The sequence below is a fragment of the Ranitomeya variabilis genome, chromosome 8 (genome assembly GCF_051348905.1).
Source record: "Ranitomeya variabilis isolate aRanVar5 chromosome 8, aRanVar5.hap1, whole genome shotgun sequence".
Taxonomy (NCBI): Eukaryota; Metazoa; Chordata; class Amphibia; order Anura; family Dendrobatidae; genus Ranitomeya; species Ranitomeya variabilis.
Genome location: NC_135239.1, coordinates 13,635,543 through 13,652,614, shown reverse-complemented (window position 1 = coordinate 13,652,614; position 17,072 = coordinate 13,635,543). Strand labels below are relative to the sequence as shown.

General features: G+C 45.3%; 2 protein-coding genes across 5 annotated transcripts in view; one reads left to right on the top strand and one right to left on the bottom strand.

Moving 5' to 3' along the window:
- The window catches only part of LRRC53 (leucine rich repeat containing 53), a 66,885-nt gene that overhangs the window by 5,941 nt on the left and 43,872 nt on the right, over positions 1-17,072 (bottom strand). The window contains exons 2-3 of one of the 2 annotated variants that reach the window (XM_077277327.1): positions 5,404-6,210; positions 2,139-2,618 (exon numbers count right to left, since the gene is read on the bottom strand). In XM_077277327.1, the coding sequence (XP_077133442.1) occupies positions 2,139-2,445 (307 nt within the window). In that variant the 5' untranslated portion in view covers positions 2,446-2,618; positions 5,404-6,210. Of the gene's footprint in view, positions 1-2,138; positions 2,619-5,403; positions 6,244-17,072 lie in introns of those variants that run through there. The other variant, XM_077277328.1, reaches the window with a different exon arrangement.
- LOC143788012 (serine/threonine-protein kinase TNNI3K) overlaps positions 1-17,072 on the top strand; it is a 179,497-nt gene that overhangs the window by 137,899 nt on the left and 24,526 nt on the right. For 2 of the 3 annotated variants that reach the window (XM_077277332.1, XM_077277329.1), the window contains one exon: positions 13,969-14,028. The exons of the other annotated variant lie outside the window; for it this stretch is intronic. In XM_077277332.1, the coding sequence (XP_077133447.1) occupies positions 13,969-14,028 (60 nt within the window). The remainder of the gene's footprint in view (positions 1-13,968; positions 14,029-17,072) is intronic. 3 annotated transcript variants of the gene reach the window in all.

Sequence of the window (17,072 nt, the reverse complement as noted above, 5' to 3'; positions counted from 1 at the left end):
CTTTGCTACTGCATTAAGGATGCTGTTGATTGAAAATAGAAGCGTTTTGAGATTGGATGACTGATTACTAGCATGTTATAGTAATCAAAACCAAAAAGAGTTTTGGTTATTTTCTCAGTAAAAAAAGGGCTAGATTACAGCACCATGGCTGCTGTGGTGCTAGTTCTACCTGCTATTTGTCAGTCTTATGTAATCCCTGTATTACTTGAGCAGATTATGGCAGTCATACAGTGGCATGTGCAAGTTTGCAATTACTGTTATTGTGAACAGTTAAGCAAGTTGAAGATGAAATGATCTCTAAAAGGTCTAGAGTTAAAGATGACACATTTCCTTTGTATTTTAGGTAAATATATATATATATATATATATATATATATATATATATATATATATATATATATATTTGTCTTATTTTAAAAATACAAAAAGAAAACTGTCCGATGCAAAAGTTTGTGCACCCTTGCTGATCTGTGTGCTCAGATAGCTTTAACCAAGGTTTCAGACCTTAATTAGCCTTAGGGTTATGGCTTGTTCACCATCATCGGTACGAAAGGCCGGGTGATGCAAACTTCCCATCTTTATAAAAACCCGGCCTCCTCTAACCCTGCGCAAAAAACAACAGCCATAGGTTCTTCTAAGCAGCTGCAGAGCACTCTGAATATTAAAATGATGGAGGCCACAAAGAAGGAGAAGGCTAAAATAGGATAGGAAAGCGTTTTCAAGTTGCCCTTTCCTCAGTTTGAAATGTAATTAATGCCAGTTACCAGGAACAGTGGAGGTCAAGATAGGCAAATCGGAACCCCCACTTCACAGCTAAAGATCTTCAGAAAGATTCAGCAGACTCTGGAGTTGTGGTACATTGTTCTACTTTACAGAGACTCCTGCACAAATATGGCCTTCATGGAAGAGTCATCAGAAGAAAACCTCTCCTGTGTCCTCCCCTTAAAAATCATCATGAGTATACAAAACAACATCTAAACAAGCCTGGTGCATTTTGGAATCAAGTCCTGTGGACCAATGAGGTTAAAAGAGATCTCTTTGGCTACAATGATAAAAGGTATGTGTGGAGAAAAAAGGGCACAGAATTTCAGGAAAAGAACATCTTGCCAACCATTAAGCATGGGGGGAGGATCAATCATGCTTTAGGTTTGTGTTGCAGCCAATGGCATAAGGAACATTTCATGGGTAGAGGGAAGAATGGATTCAATGAAATGTCAACAAATTCTTGATGCAAACTGAAAACCATCTGTACAAAAGCTGGAAATGAAAAGATGAAGAGGATGGCTTCTACAAATGGATTATGATCCTAAACACACGTTACAATCCACAATAGATGACCTGAAAAGGCGCAAACTGAAGGTTTTACAATGGCCCTCACAGTCCCCTGATCTGAATGTCATTGATAATCTGTGGCTAGACCTCAAAATAGCAGAGAATGGAAGACGGCCCAGGAATCTCACAGAATGGGAGGAATTCTCCAAGGAAGAACAGATGAAAATCCATCAGAGATGAGTTGAAAGTCTATTGTCTGGCTACAAAAAGTGTTTACAAGCTGTGACATTTGCAAAAGGGGGTGCTACTAGGTACTAACCATGCAGGGTGCCCAAATGTTTGCATTCGCCCATTTTCCTTTTTGTAATTTTTAAACTGTAAAAGATGAAAATATATATATATTTTTGGCCTAAAATACAAAGGAAATGTGTCATCTGTATCTTTAGCCTTATAGAGCTCATTCCATCTACAATTTCCCTAACTGTTCACAATAACAGTAATTTTGACCAGGGGTGCCCAGACTTTTACCCACCACTGTATATGAGACCTACTTAGCGATATTATATAAGCAGTGTATGGCGGTACGTTATGGGCATCATCCTTATAGTGTTTGGCCGGCGCTGTCAGGTGTGTGCCAGTCGTGAGAATCCAGAAATAATCCAAAAATTATCTGTTATTTTCCTACATTTTAGCTAATTCCTCGTAGATTCGTCTTTGGCCATTGACACTAATTTGTGTTCTCTCAACCCCGTCGGTTTAAGAGGAGCGCAGCGGCCGCCCTGGATCGCGGCTCTTTTGACACTCGGATTTCAGTACAAAGGCAGAAATATAAAAATCTTAAAGGGTTATCTCTCAGAAAGCTTTACCTTTATTAAATCTTGACAACTCCTGTAAGACAGTTGTGTTGGCGCCTTCCCGCGGAGCAGCGCGCACAGAGTCGTGCGGATTATCGGGAATCCTTTGAATGCTGTTTGAAATGCAGCCGACTTCATTAGTGTCAAACATGGCTGCAGGGGAGGGAGGACGCCACTGCACCAGCCGACAGTGGAAGCAGATGTAATACCGTCCTGGCAGGCTCTCCGTGCCGCCACCGCCGCTCACACACTTGCCTGATTTCTGCACATTACATCCCATATGTGGTTTACCGTTCCTGGCAGAATCCACAGAGGACATGACATCACGGAGATCTTCTGGGGTGAAGTCGATTTTACAGACGGGGCCTCGTATTCTTGGGAACTGTTGGGCTCCTTCGCATGAGCACCTTGTTGGACCCCGTTCATTCGACTTGTTCGGCTTTAGGGCACATTTTGCAATGAGGATGATGAGGAGCGTGACCGCAATGAATCCTGCAAATCAATGAGGGACGGGATTAACACGAGCAACAGCCAAACTGTAGCACAAAAAAATCACAGACAATTGTGGGGCAATCAAGAAACAGAGGCCAAAGACGAGGAACAAATATCATGGCCGCTATGATGGCGCCAAGAGGGAAGGCATTCAGCAAGTTCCGCAGAGGGTCTCTCTCCTTGTTCTTTCCAAGTTCTCTCATCTTGTTAAATGGGTAAAATTGCAAATGTCTCGTAAAGACAAGCAACTTCACCTCTTATTAAAAGATTTTGCCGTCTTCCACATAAGCCGTAACGTACTGGGAACTTCCCTTTTAAAGATCCTATGATTGGCCTTTCCATATACAGTACAGACCAAAAGTTTGGACACACCTTCTCATTTAAAGATTTTTCTGTATTTTCATGACTATGAAAATTGTACATTCACACTGAAGGCATCAAAACTATGAATTATCACATGTGGAATTATATACTTAACAAAAAAGTGTGAAACAACTGAAAATATGTCTTATATTCTGGGTTCTTCAAAGTAGCCACCTTTTGCTTTGATGACTGCTTTGCACACTCTTGGCATTCTCTTGATGAGCTTCAAGAAGTAGTCACTGGGAATGGTCTTCCAATAATCTTGAAGTAGTTCCCAGAGATGCTTAGCACTTGTTGGCCCTTTTGCCTTCACTCTGCGGTCCAGCTCACCCCAAACCATCTCGATTGGGTTCAGGTCTGGTGACTGTGGAGGCCAGGTCATCTGGCGTAGCACCCCATCACTCTCCTTCTTGGTCAAATAGCCCTTACACAGCCTGGAGGTGTGTTTGGGGTCATTGTCCTGTGGAAAAATAAATGATGGTCCAACTAAACGCAAACCGGATGGAATAGCATGCTGCTGCAAGATGCTGTGGTAGCCATGCTGGTTCAGTATGCCTTCAATTTAGAATAAATCCCCAACAGTGTCACCAGCATAGCACCCCCACACCATCACACCTCCTCCGCCATGCTTCACGGTGGGAACCAGGCATGTAGAATCCATCCGTTCACCTTTTCTGCTTCGCACAAAGACACGGTGGTTGGAACCAAAGATCTCAAATTTGGACTCATCAGACCAAAGCACAGATTTCCACTGGGCTAATGTCCATTCCTTGTGTTCTTTAGCCCAAACAAGTCTCTTCTGCTTGTTGCCTGTCCTTAGCAGTGGTTTCCTAGCAGCTATTTTACCATGTAGGCCTGCTGCACAAAGTCTCCTCTTAACAGTTGTTGTAGAGATGTGTCTGCTGCTAGAACTCTGTGTGGCATTGACCTGGTCTCTAATCTGAGCTGCTGTTAACCTGCGATTTCTGAGGCTGGTGACTCGGATAAACTTATCCTCAGAAGCAGAGGTGACTCTTGGTCTTCCTTTTCTGGGGCGGTCCTCATGTGAGCCAGTTTCTTTGTAGCGCTTGATGGTTTTTGCCTCTGCACTTGGGGACACTTTCAAAGTTTTCCTAATTTTTCGGACTGACTGACCTTCATTTCTTAAAGTAATGATGGCCACTCGTTTTTCTTTACTTAGCTGCTTTTTTCTTGCCATAATACAAATACTAACAGTCTATTCAGTAGGACTATCAGCTGTGTATCCACCAGACGTCTGCACAACACAACTGATGGTCCCAACCCCATTTATAAGGCAAGAAATTCCACTTATTAAACCTGACAGGGCACACCTGTGAAGTGAAAACCATTCCTGGTGACTACTTCTTGAAGCTGATCAAGAGAATGCCAAGAGTGTGCAAAGCAGTCAGCAAAGCAAAAGGTGGCTACTTTGAAGAACCTAGAATATAAGACATAATTTCAGTTGTTTCACCCTTTTTTTAAGTATATAATTCCACATGTGTTAATTCATAGTTTTGATGCCTTCAGTGTGAATGTACAACTTTCATAGTCATGAAAATACAGAACAATCTTTAAATGAGAAGGTGTGTCCAAACTTTTGGTCTGTACCGTACATGTACATTCGACTCGGCTGAGCGTGCATGTGCGGAAAGTGGTGTAAGCCTCTAAAAGACACCTAGAGTTTTAAAGAGTTTTTTTAGTTACAGATCATTGGGTGTTCAATCACTGGGACCCCAGAGAGCAGGACCCTAAGTTGTCCTGTTGGAATGGTCAGAGATAGCAAAGTGTAGCACTCGGTTATCTTCAGCCGTGCCATAGACAATGAGTGTAGCACTCGGTTATCATCAGCCACACCATAGACAATGAGTGGAGCGGCCACTGCTCCGTTCCAACAGGTTTTTTCAGAGTCTTGCTCTCAGGATCTCATGTGCAGCCACCCCTCCATTTATTCTCTGACCATTTCAAAGCCCCATTTTCAGGATCTATGGGGTCTCTTGGAGTCAGACCCCCAGTTGTGCATAAGCAATAAGTTGCTAAGTTCAGAAAAACCCATCGGTTATCTTCGGTAGTCCCGTAGAGAATGAATGGAGCGGAGGTGCACACTATTCGGACAGAGCTTTGCAGAGCCACATTTCTAGGGTCACAGCGGTCAGATCCTCAGCGATCAGTAACTTATCCATTACCCTCTGGATAGGACATGACATAAGATCTTGTCATAAACCCTTAAAGAACACAAAATTAAACGTGCCCGATTCCCAGTCCTCCATGTGCATTAGATCGGCAGGTTCCCCCATAAGTGTCAGATTTGGCCAATCTAAGGCTATGACCTTATTCGCTTTACTAATGTTCCTTTTACTCAATATTATCTGTAATAAATCACTAATGATCTTTTCACAAGGCGACATTTTGTGAGTGGCCCTACCTGTGATGACCAGGATTGATATCAGCAGACCTTCTCTGGAGGGTCCTCTGTTCTTCTCCCTTGTGAGGACTGTGATGTTATAAGATTTGGTTCCACAGTTCCGATCCGTTAGCTGCAGCAGAGATGTGACTGCCGGGTTACTGGAGGAACTACACTGAAGACCGTTTCTACCCTTCAGGACTCGTCTTGTGGAATATGTGTAATTCCTTAAAAAATCAGCCAACCCGTAAAGTTCACAGCTACAGTTCCAATGGTTATTGCCCAAGTTTAAGAAGGTGAGACTGGGCAATAAAGAGAAGACGTCCGGCAGTTTGGTCAGCCTGTTCTTGGACAGGTCCAGTTGCTTGAGTTGCAGGAGGCTTCGAAAAGTCCCTTCGTGGATAAAATTGATAAAATTGCTGGAAAGGTCTAAGTGCTGTAGACGGTGAAGAGCGTTGGATGCCAAACTGTCGTGTGTCAGGTTTGTAATCTGGTTCTTGTTGATCTCCAGTCTGAAGAGATGTTTTGTGCTCCCAAACCAAGTCCCATGGATGCTGCCGAGGTCATTACTGTTCAGCTGCAGAGTTTCGAGATTCTGAAGGGAGAAGAAGGTTCCATTAGTGATGGACGTGGACGAGATCTGATTGTTGTCCAATGCTAAGGTCTGCAGTTTGGTGAGATTGGTGAAGGCTCCATTTTGGATCTTTTAGATTTTGTTACCACTTAATTTAAGCAATGTGAGGTCTACGAGATGAGAGAAGTTGTGGACGCCGATGACCGATACGTTGCCATCTGTGATAGTCAGGAGCTTGGTGCTGCCAGGAAAAGCTGTAATATCATAGGGAGAGGTAATTAAGTTCTGCTCAAGCTGCTCCACCTATACAGATAATTATCAGCTCTACAACCACATTGACTCATGTGTGATTGCTGCCTCTCCAACCCCCGCCACCCCTGCCACAAATACTCAACATCTCTTCATATTCCATAAAGTTTCAGAAATGGATTTCTACTGGTGGAGTCTTCAACAGCTCGAACAATCACATGGTTATTCAAGCCAAAAATATATATAGCTTGTATGTTCATTGTTCTGCCAAACCAATGGATCATACCATGGCATAGGTCTGAAATGTGACATAGCAAATCCACGTGGAAACCCTGGAGATATTCCTGTGGGATCACTTGGGACAACTCCTAGAGCAAAGTAAAAAAACACCCAGTATTATTTCGTTTATGGTGGTAACTTTTAGGGAATGGAATTGTAGTATTATGTAGACTAGAGGAGTTGTTATTTGGGCACAATATGGGAGGAGGTTGGTATTATGGAGGATGAGACTATGAGAAGCCCCTGCTTTGGTTATTGCTCAGGGTCCTATGTTCTATTACAAATAAATGTAGAGCAAAAGGGCAAGAAGCAAAAGATACAAAGGAAATAAAAAAAACTTAAAAAATGTAAAATACTAATGAGCACATTAAAGGAGCTGCATGAGATTAGACGAGTTGTGCCGGACTCTGATATCAGCACCTTCCTGACAGACAACATCCTATGCCAGGTGCCTGTCTATGGACTGAGCCTCCTGTAACGAGGAGATGCTTGATAAGTAACATCCATCATTTGCCATGTGGAGCAGGCAGTTGACGCCTTAAGTGCTGCTGTTAATGAGCACATTAAGGGAGCTGCATGAGATTAGACGAGTTGTGCAGAACTCTGATATCAGCACCTTCCTGACAGACAACATCCTATGCCAGGTGCCTGTCTATTGACTGAGCCTTGTGTATCGAGGAGATGCTGGAAGAGTATCAGTCATCATCCGCCATCTGGAGCAGGCAGTTAACGCCTTAAGTGCTGCTGTCTATCTGTGACGATGGCATTTAAGGCGTGCAGTACAAAGAGCTCGATAGTGATTTACCATGGCTGCCAAGGGCCTGCTGAAGGCTCCATTGGCTGCGTGTTGGTACTCCTGTGAAGGCCAGACATTTTAGCAATATACTGCTATAGTGTAGTACTGCAGTATATAGCACAAGCGATCAAGTGATCACAAATTCAAGTCTCCCAAAAGCGCTAAAAGAAAAATGTTAAAAAAAAAAATAAAAAAAATAAAAAAGTGCCCTCACACTGATGCATGAACAGAAAAATGAAAACATTACAGGTCTCAGAATATGGTGACACAAAATCCATTTTTATTTTTACAAATTTCTGTAATGTTTTACACCACTTACTTAAAATAAAAAATCCTGTAAGTTTGGTATCGCAATGATCATACTGACCTGAAGAATTCTGTTATCAGGTCATGTTTACTGGACCATGAATACAGTAAAAATAAAACCCAAAATTATACCATGTCGGAAATGTATTTTTTATCTCTTTTTCACCGCACTTGTGTCTTTTCTCCCATTTTTCATGGTAAAATGAATGATGTCGTGCAAAACTACAGCTCGTCCCACAAAAACAAGCAGCTATATCAATTGAAAAATGAAAAAAAGTTATTAAAAATACAGGGAGGAAAAAAACGAAAACAGAAAAATTACCCGGTCATGAAAGGGTTATTGAAAAAGAATGAGATCTGAGCTGCAGTACCTGGAGTGGCCACTACACGGTGGGTGGCGCTGTGCTGGCTTTGTGCACTGTGCACATTCATCTGCTGCTGAACCTGCCAACAGATGACTGGCAAGAAGGGGACTGATATAAAAGTCCTCTGCAACCCCTTTAAAGTAAAAGGTACGGTACTTTCTTAAAGAAACTAAGTCATTTCTTATAATTGGGCTAAGTTGCAATACCCAACACGGACTAAATACAAGAGTGGCGCTAGTTCTGTTTTTATTTAATTGCATCCATCCCCTTTTAGAAGCGCCCACAATTGTCCTCCTCAGATGTTTTTAGCCTTCGTTCCTGGCATATGTGTTTTATGAAAGGAGTTAATGGTAGTGAAGAAAATTACTTGTAATCAGATAGAAATCGCCTCTCCTCAGTATGTTCATTTAGACAAAGGCAAAAAAAAATAGACTGGCATTAAAAATCCAGCATCGGCCATAATGCGCCAGACGCCAGTCATATAAGCCGCCGCACCAACTGTACTAACGATGCTGCAGATTGGTTTTTAAAGACACGGATATAAGTCATTAAATGGAAGCCGCGCTCTCCCGAAAACACTGAATGTCCATATGTAATCGCTACGAAGCGTCGCTCTGCGGAACGTGCCGCCTGCAGCCATAATGCGGACCGTGCGGACAATGCGGGAGGCAATCTGCACAATGTGATCTGTCACCTGCACGTAGTAATGCACGACCCTGAACCATGAGCGAGCACGAGTATATCCGTATGCTGACCTGGAAACTATCCCGATACAAACTAACCCATGGAGCAGAGCCGGCATCTATCCCTGCCCCCTCCTCCGAGGAGCACAGTCAGTGATGGGGCTGGAGGACACACAGAAATAGGAGTCACAACCGGCCCTTATTGTGGGGTTCATCGTCCCACGACGCCAATGGCCCCAGTTATCCCCGGTGGTCGTTATCCCCAGTGGTCGTTATCCCTGGTGGTCGTTATCCCCAGTGGTCGTTATCCCCAGTAGTCATTGACCCCGGTGTTCGTTATCCCCAGTGTTCGTTATCCCCGGTGGTCGTTATCCCCGGTGGTTGTTATCCCCAGTAGTCGTCATCTCCGGTAGTCGTTATCCTCAGTGATTGTTATCCCCAGTGGTCGTTATCTCCGGTGGTTGTTATCCTCTGGTGGTCATTATCCCCGGTGGTCATTATCCCCAGTGGTAGTTATCCCCAGTAGGCCTTATCCCCGGTAGTCATTATCCCCAGTGGTTGTTATCCTCGGTGGTCGTTATCCCCGGTGGTCATTATCCCCGGTGGTCGTTATCCCCGGTGGTCGTTATCCCCAGTGGTCATTATCCCCGGTGGTTGTTATCCCCGGTGGTTGTTATCCCCGGTGGTTGTTATCCCCAGTGGTTGTTATCCCCAGTAGTCGTCATCTCCGGTAGTCGTTATCCCCAGTGGTCGTTATCCCCAGTGGTTGTTATCCCCGGTGGTTGTTATCCCCGGTGGTCGTCATCTCCGGTAGTCGTTATCCTCAGTGATTGTTATCCCCGGTAGTCGTTATTCCCGGTGGTTGTTATCCCCGGTGGTTGTTATCCCCGGTGGTTGTTATCCCCGGTGGTCATTATCCCCGGTGCTCACTGCAGTAATTGCACTCCATTCAAATCAACGGACGTATGATACTTGGCCGCTATGAGTCCTGGAGTCATACTGTACAGTGACTTTTCTATCTGGCTAATAAAGAAAGTATCAAAGGCCAAGTGCATTGTCATGCAGAATTTCTTTCCTAAATGTCCAGTTAGCCACATTCTCGAGTCTTCATTAATAATTTTCTAGAATTTTGTCTCTCAGTCAGTTATCTAGCTGAGTGCTCTGCAAAAATGTTACAAATCTGGTTCTGATGACTCTCTCTGCTCTCCCTTCACCTCCTCTCAGAGTAAAAAAAAATAGCAGCAGGAAGGGGTTATGTACAAATCTACTCAGTGTTTATAGGGAAGAAAGTATGTACAGTGTCAGGAAGAGCAGAGAAAGCAGGCTCCAGAAAAGGAAGAAAGTTACTGGGAGAGGCACACAGAGTGTAACGCTCGCGCCGAGCCGAGACTGGTTGGCGCGGGCGCCTGGGGGTGCGGCCCCACTGGACCACAGACCGAACTTCCCTGGAAGGGGCGTAACTAAGTAGCTTCCTAGGTGTTCACTGGAGCCTCTGATGGTGAGGACAGACTTGTGCAATAGGAAGCTACCAGGTACCACTCCAGGGTGGAGTCAGACTGTGGATGCTGATCCCACCGGGGACAAGACACAGGCAGACACTGGCGGACAGACGGGTATGGCAGACTGGCTTGACGGAGATACAGGCAGACAGGGCTGATACTCTGGTAGGAACCGGTATTCAGGTGGATGTATGGAAACAGGTAAGAACCTGTTCAGACTGGAGAACATAAAGAAACAGGTAGAGACCCGTACGGCAAGTTGCAGAATACAGAATAAAGGTAGAGCAAGAGTGGATGCAAAGCAGAATCACAGGAGGCGGAGTAAGAGCAGGAGGTGGAGCTAAGAGTAGAGAAGAAGAAGGCAGAGCTAAGAGAAGAGAAGGCAGAGCCAAACACGGAGCCGCAGGGGGCGGAGCCAAGAGCGGAGACGCTGGAGGCGGAGCCAAGAGCGGAGACACTGGAGGCGGAGCCAGGAGCGGAGATGCTGGAGGCGGAGCCAAGAGCCAGAACCGCAGGAGGTAACACCAAGAGCAAGAGAGTGCAGAACCACAGGTTGTGGCGAGGAAAGCTGAGAGGCACAGATCCACAGGTTGTGGAAGAACTGAGCAGAGAGATGCAGAACCACTGATAGTGGCAAGCAGAGCAGAGAGATAAGGCGGAGGTACACACAGCAGAGTGGGAAATGACAAATGACAAAGAAGGAACAGGAACGGACATAGACCAGAGTTAAGACAAGAACAGACATGGATACACAAACAGAACACAGATGAAGGCCTGCTAGTTGCAGCCCTCTGAGACCGGAACAGACACGACCTGGCAGCTCAGTAGCAAGTGCTAACTGAGGGGAATAGTTTGCTCAGGCGTCCTCCAATGGGTGAGGATGCCTGAAGTATCAGAGGCCTCAAGGCTATTGGCCAGGAACACCCAAGGGAGGAGAATCCGGAGTGGCTGGCGCCGCCCCCCTATGCACACAGCCAGGAAGTGTACACAGAGCAAGCCGCCATGAAGCACATGGCATGGAGCCGGCAGCAGACAGATCTCACAGCATGGCACTGGGTGAGTGAGTTGATGTAACAGGCAGGTGGGGAATGGAAGACCATGCAGTGATGCCGGCAGGGTTGTTACACAGAGCTCACATCCAGCCTATATTACTGGGAGAGACACACTGAGATCACATCCAGCCTATATTACTGGGAGAGACGCACAGAGCTCACATCCAGCCTATATTACTGGGAGAGACACACAGACCTCACATCCAGCCTATATTACTGGGAGAGACACACAGACCTCACATCCAGCCTATATTACTGGGAGAGACACACAGACCTCACATCCAGTCTATATTACTGGGAGAGACACACAGACCTCACATCCAGCCTATATTACTGGGAGAGACACACAGACCTCACATCCATCCTATATTACTGGGAGAAACACACAGACCTCACATCCAGCCTATATTACTGGGAGAGACACACTGAGATCACATCCAGCCTATATTACTGGGAGAGACGCACAGAGCTCACATCCAGCCTATATTACTGGGAGAGACACACAGACCTCACATCCATCCTATATTACTGGGAGAAACACACAGACCTCACATCCAGCCTATATTACTGGGAGAGACACACTGAGATCACATCCAGCCTATATTACTGGGAGAGACGCACAGAGCTCACATCCAGCCTATATTACTGGGAGAGACACACAGACCTCACATCCATCCTATATTACTGGGAGAAACACACAGACCTCACATCCAGCCTATATTACTGGGAGAGACAAACCTCACAACCAGTTTATATTCCTCGGAGACACTGAGTTTTGGCAGGCAGTATATATAGACCAGCAGCCCAAACTCTGCGCTCTCTCATTCAGCTGTCAGAGGTAACTTTACCTCTGTAGCATTGAAGAAGTTCAGGGACATTGATGTTGGCCACAGATCTTACCAGCTTCAGAGCAATGCTTGGAAGCAGAATAGCAATCGGTTTTCAAGCATTCCCTCCTTGTCTAGGAAATCAGCCACCTCTGATATAGACTGCAGCGGTGACCGGTAACCTTGGTAAGGAACTGTAAACTATAGTATAAAAAAAATCACTCAGTTTTTGAGAATGAAGAAGATGGTTAATTAGAGTAAATTCTCAATTTTACTTATGAATGAAGATCCGAACAAAAAACTATTTGAATATTGAATAGAATATAACTGATTCACAGGAATAAAGAACATCCCGAAAAAAGTCCAGAAGTGTCCAAAATAATAAATAAAACCGCAAATCTCATTCTGCAATCCTCATTATGTTGCATTTCTGTCCTGAAAATAAACTCTGGATTATTAGACTTTTTGGATTTTTGTGTGGTGTTAAAGGAATTGTTTTTTTTTTTTTATAACTTTCCAGCTTCATATAAATTGGAAATATTTTCATTACTGACTATTGCGGTGCTAATAAAGAAACCTCCTATAGTGAGGGTCCAGTTCTGGCTTTCCTTGGCTTTGGGGGGATAAGTATTTATTCTACCGCTGCGTTTCGCTCCTGATTTGTGACATTTGATGATTCATTACCGGTGCCGAGCCCAGAGCTCTCCGGTGCCATCGGCGATCTCCACGCCGGCGAGGACTCTTACCTATTATATACGCGAGGCCTTGACAGACAGTCGCCTCTTCTGAGCAAACCGCACAGGAAGAAGGACAGCTCTCCACTAAATAAAGGGAGGCGCCGAGCAGGAGGACGATGGCACCTGCAACACACAATGGGGACACAAGTACGGCTGTCACCGCGGCCATTAGTGAGACGCCGCTAATGATGGATTAACGCTCGGAGGACCCGGCCACGTCTCTCCGCTTTACAAATGGATCTGTGAGGACTCCTTATTCATGGCGCGGCGTTGGCGAGAGCACTACATCATGTAATCTCATCCCTGCTCCGTCCGTGGAAGGACGAGACGCTTCTGTGTCCTAGAATTATGGTGGCTGAAAGCGGAAACGGTTTAAAGGGCGACGCCGCTTCTACCAACATGTCACATACTGGGAGCTTCATCAAATGATGTACTTTGCTTCACCCGATGCAGTTCTAGCCCTTTATAATATAACTACCTTTCCATGACAGAGCCGTACATCACCAAGCACAATGCCGAGCGTCGGATGGAGTGGTGTAAAGTCACCACCACTGGACTCTGGAGGAGACGTGTTCTGTGCAGTGACGGATCGCACTTCTCTATCTGCGTCTGACGGAGGGGCCTGGGTTTGGTGATTCCAGGAGGACGTTACCCCCTGACTGCATTGTGCCCCCTGTACAGATGGTGGAGGAGGATAATGCTAGGGGCTGTTATCAGGGGGCGGCCTCGGACCCCCAGCTCCAGTGATGGGAAATCTTCAGCACAAGACATTGTGGACAATTGTAGCTTCAGCTGTGTGGGAACAGTTTGGGGAAGACCCTTTTGTGCCCCCCATGACTGTGCCCAGTGTATGAGGTCCATACAAACATGGTGGGGGGAACATGAGCCGCTTCACAGGGCCTGGACCTCCGCCCCATCCTATAATGGAGATTGTGAGTGGACCCCCCAAAATCAGGGTGTGACGCTTGACCCTTCTAGATTAAGGAGCGATGATTCTCCGGCGTGAAGGTCGAGCTCCTGTGTTTGGTTTCCAGTCATTTTGTGCTCACAGATCCCCTATAGAGACCACCTGGGGCCAATAATGATGTCTGTTGGGCAAATAGTTTTCACAATGGTTACAATTACAGATCCCTTTACATTCTGTCCTTGACCCTTGAAGTGACGATCTGTGACCATTCTTGTGGTGATCGTTATTTGTTGCACTTCTTATCATTTGCAGGGACGGCCGGAGTTCTCAGAAGTTGTGTCCAAGTTAGAAGAATGTCTCTGCAACATCGAGGTAACTGTGCGCCTCCTAAACCTCTCCCAAAGTTCCATAAAGTTTATAAACTTTTAATAAAAAGTTTTTAACACAAAGGCTGTAATGAGAGGCCAGAGGTAGTTACTCCAGTCCCATCGTATCGTGGGAGATGGCGATTCCCATTCTGTCCTACACGATGGGTCATGGCGGAAGCTGTTGGTGGATGTTCAGTATTAGATACACTGAGCCCCACTAGGTAGATGAAGATCGTTCTGCACATGCCCAGGCAGCAGCGCAGTGGAGTCTCATGTGCCTGCCGCCCTGCGCTGCCTGCCGCCCTGCGCTGCCGGCCGGGAACGTGTTTGCTCTTGTTCCCCTGAGAACGCTGTCCTATCCGCTCACTGACCGGCCCTCTGTTGGCTCGCTTACTCCTTTGGCTCCAATCTTATCTCCGCTTTATAGTCTTTTTCACTCCCACCATTGGGGGCGCTAAAGACCGCAGCTGCAGGAGCAAAGTGATCCACCGGGAGTCCTACTGCACCAGGACTGGTATGGGGCAAGGGACTGTAATGATTTTTTTTTTTTTACTCTCCCTCCCCCCATACGTCTATAAGATATACATTTATAGGTGGAGCTACCCCTTTTTTTCAGATCCAATATGTTCTAGTGATTATTATTTCTATTAAATAAATCTTTATAGCGATGCAGGAATAACTGTCTAAAAAAATCCTGTTAAATGATAAACTGCTGCCTGTTTCCAGCCACCACTAGGGGGAGCTCTCTGCGCACTGTTCTGATGTTGAGTTTTGTGTATACACAGTTGGCTCCTGAGCTCCCCCTGGTGGCGGCTGCAGGCACTCACAATGTGATCATCATGTCTGTCCAGGAAGTTCTATCTCATTGCTATGAAGATATTTTAAGAAATTTATTATTATAGAATTTTAGACTTCACAAAAAAAACTGTGTTTCAGGTTAGACATCGGCTTTGAGGTCACCATAGGCCATCACTACGGGTCCTGTTATTTTATACACAGACTTTTTTAGGGTAAATTCCTATGTAACCAGTGAAAAAAAAATTATTTTCTTCCGTCCTGTATTATCTGCATTATCGAAAGTTGTTTGTTTTAAAACATCTCAAAATTGACAGCAGAAGAGGCTTAAGAAAATCCAGCAGCAGCGCGATGTCACGGCAGATAAATAATCAGGTGGAGATTCGCTGTTTGCAGGGGATTGTGTGTTTTGTTAGTGTCTGCGCCGTGTGATGAATATAGTCTGAGGTCTCTGCACAAGCCACATATATCAAGTCGCAGGACGGCGGTGCGGCAGCGGGATATTAACCAGTGCTGTGACTATGCTGCAGCCGCCATTGTACTAGACGCTGTCATTATACATGGCGGCTGGAGGTGCGCTGCTCCTTGTGGCATCCATTGTACAAGGGAAGAGGAATTATATGTGATACCTGATAATGTCATCTCATTAGCTACAACTACTCAGTATCGGTGTCCTTACATGGCCGAGGGTCGGACGAGCCCATAATACTCAGCAATATGGAGGCAAGATAATCCGTCACTCGCCATAAATATCGAATTCTTCTTACCTGGTGTAAATGCCGCTGTTCTCCTGATTCCGGAGATGTTTTCCTTTTCTTCCTGCGCCTCTCCATTCCTGAGATATGCCCTCCTCTTTCCTATATATAAATCTCCTCTTGTTAGCCAAGTAGGCGTGGTTCTTATATTTTCTCCTTTGGGACCACGCCTACTTGGAATAAGGCTAGATTTATATACAGGTAAAAAGGGGCCATATCTCAGGAACGGCAAGGCGCAGGGAGAAAAGAAAAACATCGCCGGATTCAGGAGAACAGCGGCATTTACACCAGGTCTAAAGATTACATGTTTCTGGCTTTAACCCTACTCACACCATCACTATAGCCGGCTCTGATCACATCAATTTAACCTCTTGAGTGCTCCTGTCAAGCGTGACAATGGCATTTAAAAGACCTCCAACATGGCAGCTATCAGACCGGAGCCCATCGGTCCCTTACAGAGTCGCAGGTGCCGAGGGGAGGCTGCCATTACAGCCGGGGACCTTCAGAAAAGCTCTGTGTCTGCAATGATATTATTCGGACCAAGCCCAATTCATAGGAGACCTTGACGTTTACTATACACTGCGATACTGAAGTATTTCACTGCATAGTTTACGTCATCAAGAGATCACAAGTTCAAATCCCCTAAAGGAACCAATAAAATATTTGTAAAAAATATTTACAAAAATAACAAATATATATAAAAGTTTATATTACCTCTTTTTCTCAAATGAAAATAGCAACATTTAAGAAATTAAAAGAGTAACATATTGACCAAACTAATGGAGTAACATGCTGCCGCGTAAGGAAACAATAAAAGAACCTAGCAGGAGGATTCACCTGATTGACAGCAGCATGGAGATACATTATTGCAGCCGGCTGTCATTTATAACCCTCATCGCGCGATGTCCCTGGTGTGAACGGAGCTCAGCCATAAAAATGAACGGCCGCCACTTGTATGAAGAGCGACGAGAGCAGCCGCGGTAAATTAATGGCGCCACAGATTGCTTCACGGTCAAATTAGGTGAACTGAAAAATCTCTTTAATTTCCCCCCTCGTTTTTCACGGCCGCCTCTTCTTTCCGGGTAGATTGTAGTCTCCTTCTTGTTGTCCGGATCTTGTGGTGTTTTGTGTATTTTGGGCGGCTGATCGTTAGATAACGGGACTCTGCCGCCGTTCTGATCATTATTCTATCCGGCGCAGAGCGTCAGCCGTACGGCCCGAGGCCGGGACTCATCTGTGCTCAGCGCAGCATTAATGCCCTTAAAGGGATCCATTTTCTATTACTTCTTTTGTTGCAGGATGAGCATTGGAAGCTTTAGATGTTTGAAAATTTGTGCTCCAAAAATCGGAGAATAGAAAACATAAAAGAAAGTCGGACATAAGACTGCACAACTCTTAGGGTCTGTGTCCATGTAAAGTATTTCCAGCAGAGTCTTCTACACTATTTCTGCATTTCTGGGCAGGAAAAACGCAGCGTAAAATAAGCACATTTTAGCCG